Here is an 18,738-nt window from a genome sequence, read left to right as displayed (position 1 = left end):
CAATTTATTAGATATTCACAAGACATTTAGGGTTTCATACCAACGCAAGTCGGACCAAAACAAACGGAGGCGGAACCAAACACCGCGTATCTCCCCTCCCCCGCCGGAACTATTAGTCGGGCGCACCGGGGCACGTTTGTTGTTGATGTGAAAGCTACACGCTGTTTCCTTTGTATCTCTTACAGCTTAAACAACGCATAACGCTCGTATTTAAACAGCACAACCATGGTGGGGAAGATGAAACATGTGCGGCCGAGGCTGCACCAGGAGGCGGTGAAGCTTGACAGGCCGCCGGGCTTCGGTTTGTCGCAATCTGCGGAGAAACCACCGAGAACTGCGTCCGACGGTCCTGGTGCCCCCGTTCTGCGCATGCGCACATCCAGTTTCGCTCCTCAGCCTGAAATAAAGAAGAGCATCCTAAAGGTCGGTGATCAATACTTCGTATGAATAATGTGTTTTGTATGACAATTGAGTCAATAATATTCATGAAAATATATACATGGTTTGTGGTGGTTGTTTTAACTAATTAAAAAAAATAAAAAATGTGTTTTAAATACACACTCCCATCATTTAAACAGGCCTTCAAAACCCACATTTTCAAGATTACTTTCACCACAGAACCTCCTTCCCTTTTTATCTCTCCCCTTCCTCCTTTGTACTTTTTTCCTAGTTTTATCTACCTGTTTAAATTGTGTAGCTACCTATTTTATTTGATCTTTATACTTATATATGTTCTTATTCAATGCTTTTATTTTATTTGTTTTATATCTTCTCTAAAGCTACTTTGAGGAACTAGTAAAGCGCCGTATAGGTTTAATTTATCATTATTATTATTATTATTATTATTATTATTAATACATCTGATTTGCGATGAATACAGGTACCCACTGCCTTCCCCAATTCTATATTTGCGGGCACTAAAATCACCCCGGAGGCCCTGGTACAAACCCTGAAGTTTGAAGAACCCTCCGATCTCCACATGCATATCAAAAAAGGTAAGGAAAAAATAATAAAATAAATAAATAGGGTGATTCTTAAATCTTTTTGGTAAATCAATGATTTGTAGGTGCCTAACGTGTTTATATAACCGGAAACTTCTCTTTTACATGGTTAAGAAATAATAACTGTACAATCTTGATCTTTAAATCCTTTAACTATGAAGCTTCTGCTGCCAAATGCGTTGTTGAGGCAAAGGGAATTTGCGCGCGGTAACTCCCCGCGGCCGCTAGATGGCGGCAGGGGTTAATCAATTAGATTTCAGCGACTCGGCTGAGTGGACGATTTCTCTGGGATTTATCTCCTCTAATTAAGCTCAGAGTCCCGCATATCAGAATCTCTTTATTGTCATTGCCCAAAGTACAACGAAATTTAAATGTCAACCAGACGGCGCAATTTATAACAACACATTTTATATAAGAAAGCTAAATAAAGATGCATATATAAAATAAAGATAAAACATACAGAGAAATAAGAATGGTAGCTGAGGAAAATGATATTGCACTGTGGTCCAGTTTATCATCAATGTTCTTCAAACATAGCAACTCGAAAGGCAGGCAAAAATATATATTTTAATTGGGGAGCCTGTGTTTGATCCGATATGAATGAATGAACGGCCGATTCGTCTGTTCTCCCGGCTGGTCTCTGGAATCTTAATTTCCCAGCGTTGTGTTCCTCTCCAGATAGAGATGGAGGCTGTAGTGCGTTGAGCGCTGGCTACTCGAGGGAGTGAGGCTATTTTTAGAGCAGGCAGCGGGAATAAATGTGTCTTTTTACAGCGAGAGACTTAAAGATTTTGTTCATCGTCATGCAGTCTAGAAAAAAGTGTGTGCGTGTATGTGTGTGTGCATCCTCCGTCGTCTTTGTGTTGTGCTTGTAAGGTTCACTGTGCGTTTTTGGCTGTGTTTAGTCACACAGTGTATGTGTGTTCATGACACTGTCTGTGTTCCTGATAGTGTGTTTCTGCCCTCTCTTTATATGTATTTTCCGTCCTATTTATTCTCACCACATGAAATTGTGGAGGACGTTGTTAAAACGTTGACATTAAACTCTACAGCACGGTTCGTAGTTTGCGCGTAGGGCTGTGCAATTAATCGAATTCTGATCACGATTTCGATTATTGGGTCAATCGGTCTCCTAATTAAGAAAATCGAGTTGGAACGATTCTTTTGGAATTTTCAGTTTTTCTGAAAGAGCGCATGTGCAATCCCTCCCCCAGAGCCCTCAACGCGGTCCCGCGAGATGTGTGTGGTGACCTTATTCAGAAAACAGTGCGAGCGAGATGGAAGAGCGAGGACAGCCGCGTTTACGCGATTAAAAAGGGTATAACAAGTTCTCTAATATGGCAACACGAGGCATCGGCCCACATCATGTGCAAGATGTGCTACAATGTTTTTTTATCACCGAAACAACACGGCCAAAACAGAAATTTGTGATGACGCAAACAAAAAGCGCGGCCAGCACACGCTTGTCTGGATCTGGATAAGCGCCAATATGTCTGAGGCGTGGATGTTTTTCAATGTTTCTTAGAAAGACCCATGTATAGCGATTTGCAAAAATTGCAATGCCTTGATTTGAATGAATTTAGTACACAGTCATAGCCATACATGCAATGGTACTAGGGTTGCCGCGGTGTGGACATTTTCACACGAGAAATACACCAATATTACGGAGTACAAACGGTCTAAACTTTGAAACTAGGTCAACCGCCATCTTCTCCGTCAACTCTCCTCTCACGCTCGGTGACAGCGTTTGGCAGCGCGCCAATTCTCGGTGACAGCGTCTTTCTTATAACGTCCTATATATAATAGCAGTGACGGCTGGTGGTGATTTTGGGTGGGTGGGCTAACGAATGCATTACATTTATCAATACTTCACAGGGCTCCAGACGCCATGAGGTCACCTTTATATCTCTGTTCATAACTTTCATATAATGTGTGATTTTTAAACATGAATAAGGTGTAGAGAAATGCGTGTCTTTATTTGAAGCACAATTATAAATTAAAAGAAAAATAAGGTGTTTAAAGTACTTCACTGAGCTGAAATTGAACATTTCGAATTAAACCGTTAAGCAAAATAAAACTTTTTGTGCTTAAAGTATTAAACAATTAAAATGTCTCCCTTTGCGCAAAATGCGGCTGTAGACGATCACACACTCTTTGGTAGAGACGTCTGTGTCGCCATCAATCATGAAGGACATGTATGTGGCATTTCCGACGTCCGCAGCTGTCTTTTGCTTTAAGGTGTCGCCTATTATCGCAATGAGTTGTGCACATGCCATCTCATTGCTATACGTCGGGTTGACGTTTAATCCATTTTTCTTCATGAGAATAATTTCGGATTTAAATTTGGTGAATGGCAATGTTGTATGCAATATTAAATTTGATCCTTTCCGATTCCTTAGAGAACCTTATTGTTACTGCCTGTCGCTGAAATGCAGCTGGGAGAGGGGCCACTTTCTGTTGGGTGATTTAGACATATGCTTTTTTAATGTTTCGATACGAAACGTTGTTGACCCGCTTACAAATGCACTATTACCGGCCATATTCTGACCGCATTCCTGACAGTAAAAGCAGTAAGTTCCGTAATGCACTGCGTAAAAATAAAATGTTATATAGATGAGTCAGCATTTAATTAATTTGTGTGATGTACATCGTTTGGATGATGTGTCCCCAATCTCTTCACTTCCAATTTTTCCTCCAAAGACATTAAAGAAAACCGATTAGAAAGTAAATAATCCACTTCGTTCATTTTCATACTAACGCCCACCATACTGCACTTGCGCTACTGTGCTGTGATTGGTCGAAGGTCGCTGTACTGTAGCTACTGTGCTAGCTGTAATTCCAAGGTCAGCCTTTGGGCTAAACTAATTTAGCCCAAATGGGAAGCATATGAAGGGGGCGTGTCTGGGCACCTGTCAATCAAACGTCAATTGAAGCTTACGCTACTGTGCTTGGGCTAAATTAATTTAGCCCAAATGGGGGCGTGTCACGACACCGGTCAATCACAATGAAATGGCTGCTTACGCTACTGTGCTTGGGCTGAATGACTTTAGCCCAAATGGGAAGCATATGAAGGGGGCGTGTCACGATACCTGTCAATCAAAATTGAATGGAAGTTTACGCTACTCCGCTTGGGCTGAATACATTTAGCCCATTCACAGGAAAAAAGCCAAGATATATCATATATCCTGGGTTTTTCTGTCACTTTTTGGTGCAGTTGCTGCTTTAGGTTCTACCAAAATTTAAAACAATATGTTCTAAGGTTTTTAATAATATTTTTTCATTTTTACTGTAAAAGGTAGGGAGGGCTTAGCCCTGTTAGCCCATTTATACCAGCCGTCCCTGTATAATAGTATAATATAATTGTATATATAATATAGCTCTGTGCGCCTCCGGATGGCCGTAGCGCAGGGACAAGGTGTCCAGCCGGGGAAGGGGGACATTTCGCGATTGCTCATTCGCGTAATCGATCAATCGAGCACAAAATACATTTCAAAGTGGACCGGCCCACTGGGAGAACTCCCGATCTTCCCGAATCTCCAGCGTCTGCTGCAGAGCGAATTAAAATCGCGGGCAGAAGGGCCTGGGGGTCTAACACCGTCATATCTATAAACTATAACCGTACTACACATTAATCACAATTATTTCACGGGTCTTCTCAATGCAATGGAAACGCTCTGTTCACTTGCATGGGCCCTTCACAACTTTGGGCGGTTAATTATATTTGATAATTCACCGTTGCTAAGTATAATCATGAGGATATTTGACCGTTGTCAAGGAAAACAAAGGATTTTTTGCCTCTAATGACGTCTATGGTATCACTCCGCATTTACCTTTAAAGGGGTAGTTCGGAATTTTGGACATAGGGCCTGATTCCCAAGTGAGCATTGGTATTCTATATCACTGGAGACAGTTTTCAACACATTTCATACAGTCCTTCTAGTTGCAGAGTTCGCTCGTGCTAGGCTAGCGCAAGTCAACGGGCAATGCTAGCCTGCTATTAAAAACAGTCTTACCCACTCCACAGTACACCCGAGGTAAATCAATTATAACGCCAGACTATAGATTTAAATGTCTGTGTTGATAGAATAATGTTAGAAATAAAACTAACCTTGCATCGCATGAATCATCGAGGGACTACTCTCTCAGCAGAAGCGGAATTTTACTATGCGCTGGTTAGGTTTGTAACCGAATCACGACAGAAGAACGTAAACAGAGAAGCGAGGGACAGAAGCGCAATTGAACGACTAGGCAACATGATGGTTCAGTGTGCTTTTAGAAATTGTAGAAATAAACGGTACAGATGGGCACCACAAAGTTTCCACCAATTTCCAGTGCGAGATCCAGAAAGGACTCAACTGTGGCTTGTTGCTGCTGGCTTGGACATCAAAACACCGGCTCGTACATGTACGGTTCGTTGGATACAACAAATTCCTCATAATCGTCTTCAAAAGCAGATGCATCGCTAACTCCTCCAAACGTGGGCATATCTTGTTAATTGAATACGCTTATAGAATTCCTTCGTTCACTGTACTCTGCGTTTGTAGCAATGACAGCGGCAGGTAACCTAGGTATCAGTCCGCCGCTGCCGTAGCCTACGTACAGGAATATAAACACTGCTGCTGAGACCCCGCAATTCCCTCAAAATGCAATGCAATGCAAGGTTGGTTTTATTTCTAACATTATTCTATAAACAGACATTTAGATTTATAGTCTGTCGTTATAATTGATGTACCTCGGGTGTACTGTGGAGTGGGTAAGACTGTTTTTAATAGCAGGCTAGCATTGCCCGTTGACTTGCGCTAGCCTAGCACGAGCGAACTCTGCAACTAGAAGGACTGTATGAAATGTGTTGAAAACTGTCTCCAGTGATATAGAATACCAATGCTCACTTGGGAATCAGGCCCTATGTCCAAAATTCCGAACTACCCCTTTAACTTGTCAACCCCAGCGTCTTCGGTTACTAAGCGACGTCAACATCTTTGGTGGACTATTTCTCTGCTGATCAACACTACGAATGCTGTTAACAAATAAATTGTAGAAAGACACACCATGTGAAGTTATTTTTTCGTTTTGGCAAGTAGCCGTGTATTAAGCGGGATAATGTTAAGAACATCGCCGGTCATTATCCGAAATAAGCCCCTTCAGGGCGAAGCAAGACGCCTCCGATTCGCGCCGGTGTCCTGTTTGCCCTGTCCTGGGGCTTATTTTCCCGATAATGACCGGCGTTCTATACATTATCCCTTACATATCCCGCTGCTTCGGGTTTGCCTTTGTAGGCGCGTTGAGAGGAGGAGAGGGCGAATCCGCTGTTAGTGCTTGTGCATGTAGTTCACCTGCGCACCATTGGCATGTATGCAAGCTTGTCTCTGTGTGCGTGTGAGAACGACAATGACAGGGAGAAAGAGTGCTACGCGGAGATGAATGAACGGAACGATATTTATATTTCAAAATCGCTAAAAAAAAGAAAGAAATACAGAATCAATTTGTGGCGCTCTGTGTTGATTCTGTGGCGCTGAGCCACACATTGGTCTATGTATGGGAAACACTGGTCTCTCTCTATCTCTGTCTCTCCCTCTCTCTCTCGCCCTTATTCTACTCGATCTCTTGCTCTCGCTTTGTGTGTGTGTGTGTGTGTGTGCATGTGTTAGTAAGAGTCTGTCTGTGTGTGTTTCACTCGCATCCACTCTCTCCCTGCAGGGATGCAGCCAGACAGGGCCGTCTGTCCGTCCTGCAGCAGACACAGACAGACAGACGGCCCTCTGGCTCTGAGCTGGCATCAGTGCGTCCGTTCACGGTCAAGTCGGAACCAACGTGACGGGGAACTCAGATGAGTCTCATTTAAAGGGCAGTAGCGCCCACTGGCAAAATAAGAGCTTGTTTATACTGAGGCATTGCGAACATTAACATGGTTTACATTCAGGGCGTTTATCAGTCGCCAAATAGACGACACAATAAGAACGTTGGTCAGAAGAAACAGAAACAACAATATGAGTATCAATGTGAACCTGACGAAGCAACAGCGAAACGCATCGTTCACATTAATAAACGACATCTTACTCGTCTGCAGTGATTTTACACTTTTTTTGGTTCATAACAATATATCGCTGTCGGTACAGTAAGGATGTTCATAGAACCAAGTGGAAAGCACTAACAACAGAGGGGGTTGTGTCCGAAAATGAGAGCAGCCTACGACAAACTCACCTGCCCCGTGTGGCCGACCAACAGATCACAGTTATACTGAAGTTCGTTCTAAACATCGGCATTTCTCATATAAATATATTTATATATTTTTTCCAAAACGATGAGCTATCGTGGTGAGATTTCGCAATGCTGTCAGCAGCTGTCTACTTCCCCATCTAGGGAACTATCGTTCTATAGTTCAAAATAGTGCAATGTTGTGTGCATCATTAAAAATCTACCGATATATATCTTTGTTGACGTTTAATTAATTCACAAAAGTATCTCTGATGTACAACATTTTAGTACCGTCGTTGATTAACTGATATGAGCATTGTAATGAGCGATGTTGCAAATGAAAACCGCCACACACCGTTGCATTATTCGACATGTTTACATTTTACATTTAGGGGATTTTGCTGACGCTTTATCCAAAGCGATTTACAACAAATCCTTCACCCCATTCACACACCGACGGCGGAGTCGACCCCTCAGGGTGACAGCCAACTGGTCAGTAGCAGTCAGGGTGAGGCGTCTCGCTCAGGGACACCTCCCCTGACAGCTAGGAGGAGCCGGAAATCGAACTAGCAACCTTCAGCTTACCAGCCAACCCGCTCTACCTAGCTTAGGCGACCGGTACTGATGGACGTACGGGTCAGTCTTAAGAAATCAGAGAACAGAGAGAGGGAGAAAGAAAGAGAGAGGGAGACAGAGAAAGAGAGAGAGAGAGACAGACATAGAGAGAGGCAGGCAGACAGACAGACATAGAGAGAGGCAGACAGACAGAGAAAGAAGGAGAGACAGAGAAAGAGAGAGAGACCCAGAGAGGAGAATGGAGGGAGAGATTGATCGAGGGAGAGAGGTCTGGAGGTCTCTGTGTGTGGTCTTATCTCTCCATCTCTCCCGCTGATACAACAGGACGTGTCGCTCTGCTTCTGTTTTCCTCTAGAAGCTCCAGAGGGAGAGAGATAAGATCTGCGACCCGCTCTCGGCTGCTGACGGGGGGGGGGGGGTGGGGGGGGACGACACCCGATCACAGGTGAGGAGGGGGGCTCTGTTAGGGGGCGGGAGGGGAGAGGAGGGAGGAGGTGGTATGGATGGGGAGGAGAAGGAGGAGGGAGGATGGGGAGAAAAGGGAGGGAGGAGAGGGTGATGGGAGAGGGGGGTCTTTACCACTACTCCCACTGGGAGCATCAGGCCTTTTCTTTTGGTGGAATGGATGAAATGGGAGAGCAGGGAGTGAAGTGTGTGAGCGCACACACAAACACACGCGCGAGCCACACACAAACACGCGCGCGAGCCAGTAGCGACTTTTTGGCGGGGAAAAACGATACTACGGGTAGCTCGGAAATTAGCCGCGTGTGCTAGGCCTTGCCCGGAGCTCCGAAGTGCTGAGCTCCGGTCGGTGCTATCGACCACAGAGAGATCACAGAAGATAAGAGAGCACAAAAAAACGTTGATGTTGACAAGTCTTCAATCTCAGCGAGTCGCTACACAATGGTGAATACGATACGTCGGTTGGTGGTTCCGATGGATTTTTTTTTTTTAAGGGTGGGGGGAGTCAGATTTGATTAAATTCCATCGTGGGCTGAAATGAAAACAGAGATGTATCTGTGATTCTGTTTACAAAGTAAAACGTGGAGAACTATCAACAAAGATCGCTGGACTTCATTTACTGGCGTATTTCACTTCCTGGCTGCTATTAATTAGTTATATTTGCAGCAAAACAGATTTCTTCTCTTGTGCATTGAAGGCTGCATTTGAACATACAAAGTCAATTAATAAATGACTTGGGGCTTTGCAATTCCTTGATATTCAAGCATTTGCTCATTTGTGGGTCTGTCTTGTCAATTAGATTGAAAAAATCTGGATTTGAGATTGATTCAATAATCAATTCAATATTTCGAATTATTATTATTATTATTAACCAACGAGAAAGATATTATATTAGAGTACTGGAGTGGAGAAGTATCCAAACTAATTAAAAAAAAACTTTCTGAAACTAATTGGAAATATATATTTTAGATGTTTTTAACTGAAAATTTTAACCATTACGTATTCATACATCAGTACATTTGCATGTTTTAATCTATATATATTCTTACTATTGTCGAAATGTTATCCATTTCAACATAAAAGCGTGGCATCAGAGAGCTCAATTGTTCTTCTAAGAGAATTCTCATGAAAGCAAGGGCAGGGGTGAGTTCCTATTATAATCCTTCACATTCACACTAATCCCTTTGCGTCATCTAAATAATCCCGGGCAATACTCCGGCACTCAAAGGTCCTTCACCTTGCTAGCCACTTCTAATAGCTAGTACCTTACCAGCTCCATTTCCGTACTAAAAACATTCCAGACTGAACAAAGTAAAGCAATGTTATTGTACATTCAAATATCTGCAAAACTTCCGTTCCACATGTGTCGGAGAGGAAGCCTCGAACAAAGACATGCAACGCGTCCATTAGCGGTTTAGTGCTTTAATGCCAAGAGGATTAAGTGGTGATATCATTGTTTCAATGATATCATGTTCCTGCTCGGTTTGGTTTAAGTCTGACCAGGGACAGCTGGGTTCCAGCGCGACGCATTTCATCCCGAAGAACGGAATCCTGTGACAACGTGAATTGTCTTGTTCATGCTTGGGGTCGCCTTAGCTCTGGAGGTAGTGCAGGTTGGCTAGTAAGCTGAAGGTTTCTAGTTGGATCCCCGCTCCTCCTAGCTGAGTGTGGAGGTGTCCCTGAGCGAGATGCCTCACCCCGACTCTTTCCGACAAGCTGGCTGTCGCCCTGAGGGGTCGACTGTGTCTGAATGTTTGCGTGAGCCGTTGTGATTTGCTTTGGATGAAAGCGTCTGCTGAACACCTTCATGAATAAATGCACTGATCGGGAGAGTTTTTATATTTTGGATTTTAATGTTTAATTTTGGACGGTCGAAGAGTTGTTTCCCCCGTAGAACTGTCTCCTCTCTCCCTCCCTCCTTCTCGCTCTCTCCCTCTCTCTCCCTCCCTATCTCTCTCTCTCTCTCCCCTCCCTCTCTCCCTGCATCATTCCCTTTTTTCATTCCATCTCTCTCTCTCTCTCTCTCTCTCTCTCTCTCTCTCTCTCCCTGCATCCCTACCGCTTTCCTTCTCTCCTTCTTCTTTCCTTCTCTCGCTTTCTCCCCCCCCCCCCCCCGTAGGACTGTGTGCGTTTGCTAAACCGAGCGCCTTTATTTTGATATCCGATCTTGCAGTAGTCTCTGGAGTCTGAGGAGGAGGAGGGCCGCTCCTCACCTCAGTCCCCTCTGTGTCTGATCTGCGTCGACATTCGGCCTATCGCTTGACCGCGACCTTTGACCCCCGGCCGCGCCCGGACCCCCACAGATCAATTGGGGGGGGAGCGGGAACGCTATCTTCTGATTGATCCGTCTCGTCAAGGAATGTTTTACGGGCTGTGCGTGTTGGATTTCAACATTTTCACGACATTTTGTGTTCCTTTTTTTTGTGTAACAATAAGCTTTTCTTTCCCTCCACCTAAGTCCACTCAAGGGGTGTGTGTGTGTGTGTGTGTGTGTGTGTGTGTGTGTGTGTGTGTGTGTGTGTGTGTGTGTGTGTGTGTGTGTGTGTGTGTGTGTGTGTGTGTGTGTGTGTGTGTGTGTGTGTCCTGTGATTGGTGAAGTAATCGTATAGAACGCACACAGACACACACATAAATATGAAAACAAACACGCATAAAGGGAGGGGAAGAGAGAGAGATGATGGGGAGAGGGGGGGAGAGAGGCATTGGGGGAGGGAGAAGAGAGGGGGATTAGAAATCTGAGATAAAGGGGGAGAGATCGAAAGGGAGACTAAATGAGAATGGTGAGAAAGTGGGATAGAGAGAGGGGCAACTGGGGTGTGGTCTCAGCAGCCTCACCTGGTCTGAGTCTGATTGGACTCTGTGGCGGAGGCTGACCACCTGTTGCTCGTTGACCAATCAGAGGTCAGCACACTGAATCCTTGGCACTTGTTTCTTTACTGCACCGAGAGATATACTTCTCTCTCCCTAAAGATTGTATGTCCAAGTTGACAACTTTAATATATGTTGTAATTTCAGGAATTTATTGCAAGTTTCATTTAGCAAGAAAACGGGTATTAATTTATAATATTCAAATAAACAAGAATTAACAGATGGAACTAATGTTGGACACCTCGAAGGGCATTATCCCGCTCAGCTATGAGCCAGAGAGCTAACGTTATGGAATGTACATATTTATAATTCGAAACTTTTCCCAGCCTTTATACCACAGGGTTCTAGAGCATATAACCGCATTGTCTGATTACAGTTTAATTAATTTTTCACAATTGACCAGATCTAATTTTGAAGGCTGAACAGACAATTTGACTGGAACTACTGTTATTTTTGGGTTTAAGATATTAAGTGATTTCTTGCCGATTATCCATGGCTGCATTTGTGAATGTCAGAACTCCTCGAATAATTTATTATTCGTTCATACCACCCACTGATTATTCAACCTTGAAATTTTTGAGCTATTCACATCCCTAATATTATCCAAAGCGACATAAAATAAGTACAGTCAAAAAGAAAGTATAGTAAAAAAAAAAAGTCTTCTTTATTGTCAATTCCAAAATATGTGCAAGAATAATAAGTAATTGAAATTTCGTTTATCTGCGACCCATGATGAAACACGGAGAAATAATTCTAAATGATGCAAAGTAAGAGAGACAAAGACAGACCGGTGTATATATACAATAAAGTAAAACAAATAAAAAAAAGAAAAGAAATGCCCTGAATGTAATTGTTCAAATGTAAATTATTACTCGTAGCATAAGAAGATAAAATAGGTGGGTTTAAAAGTCGGACAGAAGCCAATTTCACTCCCATTTTGTCTGGTCGGTTTTGGAATTACAATTACAAATACAATTATGGCATTTAGCAGACGCTTTTATCCAAAGCGACTTACAAAGGTTAATATACACACATTGACACACCGACGGCAGAGTCAACCATGCAAGTTGACAGCCAGCTCACTAAGCTAGGAGGAGCTCGGGATCGAACTAGCAACCTTTCGGTTACAAGACAACTGCTCTACCGCCTGAGCTAAGCCGACCATGCGTGGAATGCATGGATTCTTACAGAACTTTAATGTTCGTGACGACTTTATTCAGGTTTCCCTCTTGATCGGAAGGTCTATCGGGATCTGGCTGACCTCTGACCTGTGGGCTAGGGAGGGGAGAGTTTATGACCTTGGCGGTGGGCCGGGGGCCGGACAACTTCGCCCCATCAGCGTGTTCACACACGCATTAAGACGCACACAGACAGACCCACACACACGCATAAAGAGGTACACACACACAGAAAGACACACACACACAAAGAGACACATACGCACACATAAAGAAAAACCCACATAAATACACACGCACAAACACACAACACAGCATCAGTGCCATCCCAAGTTAGGAGTTGTCGACGGTCATCATCATAATCATCTGTTAGTATCACAGAATGTTTATTTCTCAGTTTCCCCTGAAAGCAATCCGAAGCTCTGACGGTGTAAACTCTGCTAACGACCCTTTCTCATGGGCTATAGGCAGGTTTCCGTCTGGGTTGGCAGAGGCAAAGCGAGAGAGCCTTGATTGTGTTGTTTTGGGTTCACACAGTTCACGCACAACGTCTGGAAATTAGGTTTTTAACACTGAGTCATAACTGTTTAATTGTGATGCAATGTAATGTGGTCTCACTTAAGTGCGTGTGTGTGTGTTTACAGGCCAGGAGGAGAGGAAGATGAAGCCTAAGAAGGAGAAGATGAAGGAAAGGAGAGACCGATGGCTCAACAGTAAGCTCTCTCTTTCTCTCTCGCTCTCTTTCTCTTCCCCCCCCCCCTTTTTTTTGGGGGGGGGTGGGGGAAATGTTTTCTGCCTGTACTTTTGAAACATGAATCGGTTAAAATCAACAAAAATGCAAACATTTGAAGTCAATTGGTTGGAGGAAAAATAATGAATTCGTTAAATCTTGACAATCACTCTGTTATGAGAACTCCCATCTGAGCTTTTCTATCGAAAGCTTGGAATATGATTTATTCATTTACTAATAGCTAATTATTAACATTCAAACTCTCTCTACTTAAAACATCATAATAAAAATAATACCAGGACAGCCCCTTTTTTTCTCATTTTAAAAAGTTGTGTTTGCGATGGTGGTTCGTCCATCGTTCTCCTGACACCTTATTTAATTAAAACATAATTAAATTCAAACATAATTAAAACACAAAATATACCCCAAAAACCAGCTAATAAGTCTTTTTTAACGAAAGCCAAAAATCTAAGTGCAATGAAGCAGCAAGGGCTGGGATTGGTCCGCTCACTAAAACCCGACACAGAACCACAACAGGTTCACTACCCCGTCAGAGCGACTGCGTGGTCATTGCGTTGGGTCCTGGGCCGGGCTGAAGGTCTCTCCGTCTTACTCCCAGTCAGACACCACCCGTACACCCATCCCCCCACCCCAACCCCCTCCGCCACCACCCCCCCCAACCCCCACCACCACCCCCACACCCTCCACCAGCACCAGCAGCAACACTATCTGCTCTAGTTGCGATCAGCCTTGTAATGCTATCTGCTGAGACAATCAATTCCCCCAGTAACACAAACCATATCCTCTTCATATAATTAGGCCTTAATGGCCCGGGCCTGTCTCTCGGCTCGTTCGCCATCCCTCTCTCTCTCTGGCTCTCTGTCTCACGCCTGCCAACTCTTTCTCTCTCGCTTGCTCGCTCGCTCACTTTCTCTCCCTCTGTCGTTCACTCGCCCTCTCTCTGTCTCCCTCTCATCCTCTCTTCTGTAAATAACTTTTTTCTCCCCCCTCCACCCTCCTCCCTCTCCCCCTCTCCCCCTCCATCCTCCCCTCTCTCCTCCCTCCCCTCTCCAGAGATCAGCTCCATCAAGCTGGCCCGGGAGCAGCAGGCGGCGTTGGCACGGCGACAGGCCACCCCCGTCGTGGGGGACATGAAGGCTCTGGCCGACGCCCTCCCGGAACTCTCGGAGCTGATTGGCCCCGCCTGCGCCGCCTCCGACTCCGCCCGACGCAACCGCAACCGCAAGAACAGAGTGTGGGTGGAGCTTATGGGTGTGGGGGTGTGGGGGGGGGAGAGGAGACAGAGGGGGGGAAGGGGAGAGAGGAGGAGGGTGGAGGAGAGGGGGGATGAAACGTCTTTTATTTATTTATATATCTCCCCTCGCAATTGGTTCCATAGTTAGAAGGCTCTCACAGAGAAACATAATTGACCAAAGGAGCTGGACCTAAGAGGGATGACACAGTCCCCTCTTAGAGCAGCCCTTGTGGTTCTGCTGTTCGATTTTTCTCTGCTGTATAAAAGTGCAGAGTGGTGGGGGAGCCTTGCCATTGATAATGTAAAAAAATTGACATGCGTCCGTATGTTTTAAAATATTTTCCCAGCTGAGCAATTTATATTTGTCATGGATGTAACAGTGGTGGTAAAGTTTGTTTTCTGTCCAAAACGTAATAAGATAGGCCTTAATGTTGTGCTATTCACCTGATTCCAGCTCTTCATATAGTATGTAAAGCGGGAAATGATCATAGCATTCATATGCTATGATAGTCTTCAGGGGAAGAACACTTTTTACTGACGCAAATTTTTCTCCCTCTTCTCCACCACCTCCTCCTCCTCTCCCTCCTCCTCCTCATGTTTGTGCCTCCTCCTCCACTTCCTCTTTCCCCTCTCCCTCCTCCTCCTCCACTTCCTCTTCTTCCTCCTCCTCCTCCTCATGTTTGTGTCCTCCTCCTCTCCCTCCTCCTCATGTTTGTGTCCTCCTCCTCCAGGCCTGTCAAGAAAAAGCCGGAGCCCACAGACTTCACTCTGATGAAGCAGTCGCAGAAACGCAAACTCCTGTAAGAGACACAAACACAAAAAAAAACATACACGCATGCGCGCCATAACACACCCATGCCAAAACACACACACACGCACCAAAACAAACAAACACACACGCGTGTGCGCCAAAACACGTACACACCAAAACACGCACGGACACGCTCTTCAAAAAACACACACACACACACACCGAAACACACACACACACACACACCGAAACACACACACACCGAAACACACACAACAAAACACACACACACACACTTAGTTGCTTAGCGAGGAGAGTACTGTAGCCTCATTAAGCACTTTGGTGTCAATTGCTTTTATTTGTATGATGTTATCTTTTACAGAGATGTTGAGGGTGGGTCGGCTTAGCTCAGGAGGTAACCGAAAGGTTGCTAGTTCTATCCCCAGCTCCTCCTAGCTGAGTGTTGATTTGTCCCTGAGCAAGAGACTTAACCCTAACTGCTCCTGACGAGCTGGCTGTCGCCTTGCATGGTTGACTCTGCTGTCGGTGTGTCAATGTGTGTATTGAGCGATTAAGGGCACTTTGGATAAAAGCATCTGCTAAATGCGGTAATTGTAATTGTAAAAAAACGATCTGTATTCTATAATCTTTTACCAAGATGTTTTTCCGCTAAAGTTTTTGACAATAGTAATCGATCTGTGTGTATTCTTCTAAAATTTTCTCGATCTGAAGACCGCTTTGAACACGGTGTTCTCTGAGAGACCGTTTCTCAGGAATGAATTACACTGAATGCAACAATAGAATAGACAATATCAACTTATATCAGAAGAAGACAACATTTACAACACCAAAACTAACTCCTGTGTGTCTGTTTGTGTGTGTCTGTCTCTGTCTCGGTCTCTCTCTGTCTGTTTCTCTTCCCCCCCCCCCCCCCCCCATACCAGGGAGTCTGAGATGAGTCGGTTCGGGGAGGCGATCCGCTCCCTGGCCTCCCGCTCCAACCCCCTCGCTGACATCGGAGAGCAGCTGAGGAAGAGGATGAGGAAGCAGGAGGAAGGCCACCCGGGACCCTTATAGGACGCCCCCCCCCGGGGTGTGGACTGGGGCAAGACTGTCTAGCCCCCCCCATAGACTTGAAACAAGGAACAAACACACACAGGCCTCAGAAACAGGCTGACGCAGACACACGCGCGCGAGCGACCGCACACACACATAGTTCTGTCCAACCCATCCCCCTTTTATAGAATCAAAGTGAGGATCAAACACACACACGCACACACACACACACACATGGTCCTACGTTCGCACACACACCTCGGACACTGGCCAAACTACACACATGGTAACCCACACACACACACACTCCTCCATGTTTCTGGCGTTCGATGGGGATTCGAATCCCAGAACCGGAAGTTTGCGACGCTCCTGGAAGACAAATTCTCAGATGTTTATTAAAGTACGACATTAAGCCCCCTTTCTGGTTTGTCTAGGATGAAATAGAGTAGTTAACACCGAAATTTTTAATATCTGTCCTGTCTCGAGTGATCATTTCGAATCGCCCCTGCCTGCTTCACAATGGCTGGCTATGGGCATTCAAAAACACCCCTAAATGTTTGTTTTCAGAAATGTGAAACTCATCGTAGTGGTGTTTGTTGATGTTCCTTATCAAGTATCGTAGTGAAATACAGTTTCTGTCGTGTTTTATTTGGCATTTTGAAAATGAAACGGAAACTGGACCGGAACCGGAAAAACAATAAACGGAAGTTTAGGTTGGTTTTAGTCTTTTCGCTTGGTTCTCCGTATCAACAGTAAGGCTAGAACTGAGCGAAAAGACTACAAGCAACCTCCTTTCCGTTTCCGGTCTGGTTTCCGTTTCATTTACAAAATGCAGATTTACAAAATGCCAAATAAAACAAGAGAAACGTATTTCGATGTATTTCGCTACGATACTTGATTAGGAACATCAACGAACACCACTAACAACTCGATGAGTTTCACATTTCTGAAAACGAATATTTAGGGATGTTTTTGAATGCCCATAGCCAGCCATTGTGAAGCAGGCAGGGGCAATTCGAAATTAGTGAAATACTCGAAACAGGACCAATATTCAAAATGTTGGTGTTAACCACTCTATTTCATCCTAGACAAACCAAAAAGGGGGCTCAATTTTCAAAATACCGGAATTGTCCTTTTAAGTGTGTTATGGATGATGGGGGAGCGGGGGGCGGGCGGGTGAAATAAACCGCTCCATTGGATCAAACGAAGACATTTCCTGCTGGTTGTGGCACTGTTGGCACTGGTGCCACTGGTGTTATCTGTGTTACTGGTTGGTGCACCTGAGTACCATTTGGTGGCAATCTATAAAGAGTGGTCGCAGCCCCTTTTTTTTTGGCCATTTTGTCGGGGTGTTTGCATGTCCTATGACGCGTTCACCACTCTTCTGTTTTCATTTGTTTGGAAAGATTGTTTCACTTGAAATAAATTGTGAAATGTTTTTATGGCAAAGGCGATGGGTTTCTGTCTTTACCGCAAGCGCATTGACGACTGTACTCAAGATGCGACTCTAGAACTCCTCCCCCTCCTCTCCTGCTCCACCTCCTCCTCCTCTACCTCCTCCTCTCCCTCTTACTCCTTCTCCTCCTTCTCAAAGAGCTCTACATAATAACAGGCTGCTCCGGTAATATACTCCAGTTCCGAGTTTTGTGTTCTGGTGATCAGTTTTGCAGAATAGTGATCAGTTTTGCAATAATACGTTTTTCTCAAGCTCTCGACTAGCGACTAGTGCTGTGGTAAAATTCCATGGAAACTTTGCACAAATTACAAAACCACACGTTTTAAAGTTGTACGGTTGTTTGAAATACCCGGAACATTCAAAGAGTGTTTGGGGTATAATTTTCTGTATTTTAATTATGATTATCGTTCCAATGTTTTTTTTGTATTATTTTTCTTTTTAGTTATCCACTCTACAGCACTTTGGTCAGTTTATGCTGCGTGTAAATGTGCTTTATAAATTAAACTACTGACTAATTTAAACTACTTACTAATTAAAATAATTACTGAATGAATTAAATATACTTACTTTCATTGCAATGTGATGGTTCAGCGCAAAAAAAAAACTAATCAATAGCAGCAGTGTTAGCGCGGCGCCATTAGCGCTCATCAATAATGCAGCCTCCCCCAACGCATCCAAGTGTCGAATTAAAAGAAACCGGAGATCAGTGTACGCAACTATAAATACTTTGACGCGAGGGCTGCTTGTTTTATTATCGAACCCTTTCACTTTTTTTTTACCCTTCCCGTAACTCAGCGGTTTGCCCTTCGATGTGCGACGGAATCGATGAATTGTCCTGACAAAAGTCGAGCTATTTCGTTAATGTTACTGGGGGAATTTATAGAAAAGATATTCTTTTTCACATCGGACGCATTCCGTTTTTGGTTATTTGCGACTTTATTACAATTGAAAGTTCTAATATTTGTCCCTTTGAATAAAACTATAGAACTCGTTTTTTTGTACTTTTATTGTAGAATATCATTTGTATTTTATTTCGAGATTCACTCAAAAGACACCTCCGGAACAGCGCAATCTGTGGTTAAACTAGGGTATTATCCGTTAAGAATGGGGGAAATTTTACAAGGTTAAAGGGACTCTCACCTTTGTTGCATTTGAGAATTACAGCACATTCAAATCATCCCGCCTTCCTCCAATGCCCCACCCCCTAAGC

The 18,738-nt window shown here is 44.1% G+C and overlaps 1 protein-coding gene and 1 long non-coding RNA gene across 2 annotated transcripts in view; both read left to right on the top strand.

Moving 5' to 3' along the window:
* Positions 1 to 18,738, top strand: part of LOC132460771 (uncharacterized) — a 182,256-nt gene that overhangs the window by 46,479 nt on the left and 117,039 nt on the right. The gene's annotated exons all lie outside the window — the stretch shown is intronic.
* slx9 (SLX9 ribosome biogenesis factor) lies at positions 100 to 17,510 on the top strand. Its single transcript, XM_060055582.1, has 6 exons — positions 100 to 423; positions 881 to 995; positions 12,925 to 12,993; positions 14,085 to 14,265; positions 14,997 to 15,065; positions 15,961 to 17,510. The coding sequence occupies exons 1-6, from the start codon at positions 226 to 228 to the stop codon at positions 16,091 to 16,093; spliced, it is 765 nt and encodes a 254-aa protein (XP_059911565.1). The 5' UTR covers positions 100 to 225; the 3' UTR covers positions 16,094 to 17,510.

Source organism: Gadus macrocephalus, chromosome 7, assembly GCF_031168955.1.
Source record: "Gadus macrocephalus chromosome 7, ASM3116895v1".
Lineage (NCBI taxonomy): Eukaryota > Metazoa > Chordata > Actinopteri > Gadiformes > Gadidae > Gadus > Gadus macrocephalus.
Note: the sequence above shows the minus strand (reverse complement) of the source record. Positions and strands in the feature narration are given on the sequence as shown.

Bases quoted from the DNA above. Each gene is read 5' to 3' on its own strand.
- slx9 (XM_060055582.1), top strand. From the start codon at position 226: ATGGTGGGGAAGATGAAACATGTGCGGCCGAGGCTGCACCAGGAGGCG. The intron at 12,994-14,084 runs GTAAGCTCTCTC...TCCCCTCTCCAG, and splicing joins GAGAGACCGATGGCTCAACA to AGATCAGCTCCATCAAGCTG. The intron at 15,066-15,960 runs GTAAGAGACACA...CCCCCATACCAG, and splicing joins TCGCAGAAACGCAAACTCCT to GGAGTCTGAGATGAGTCGGT.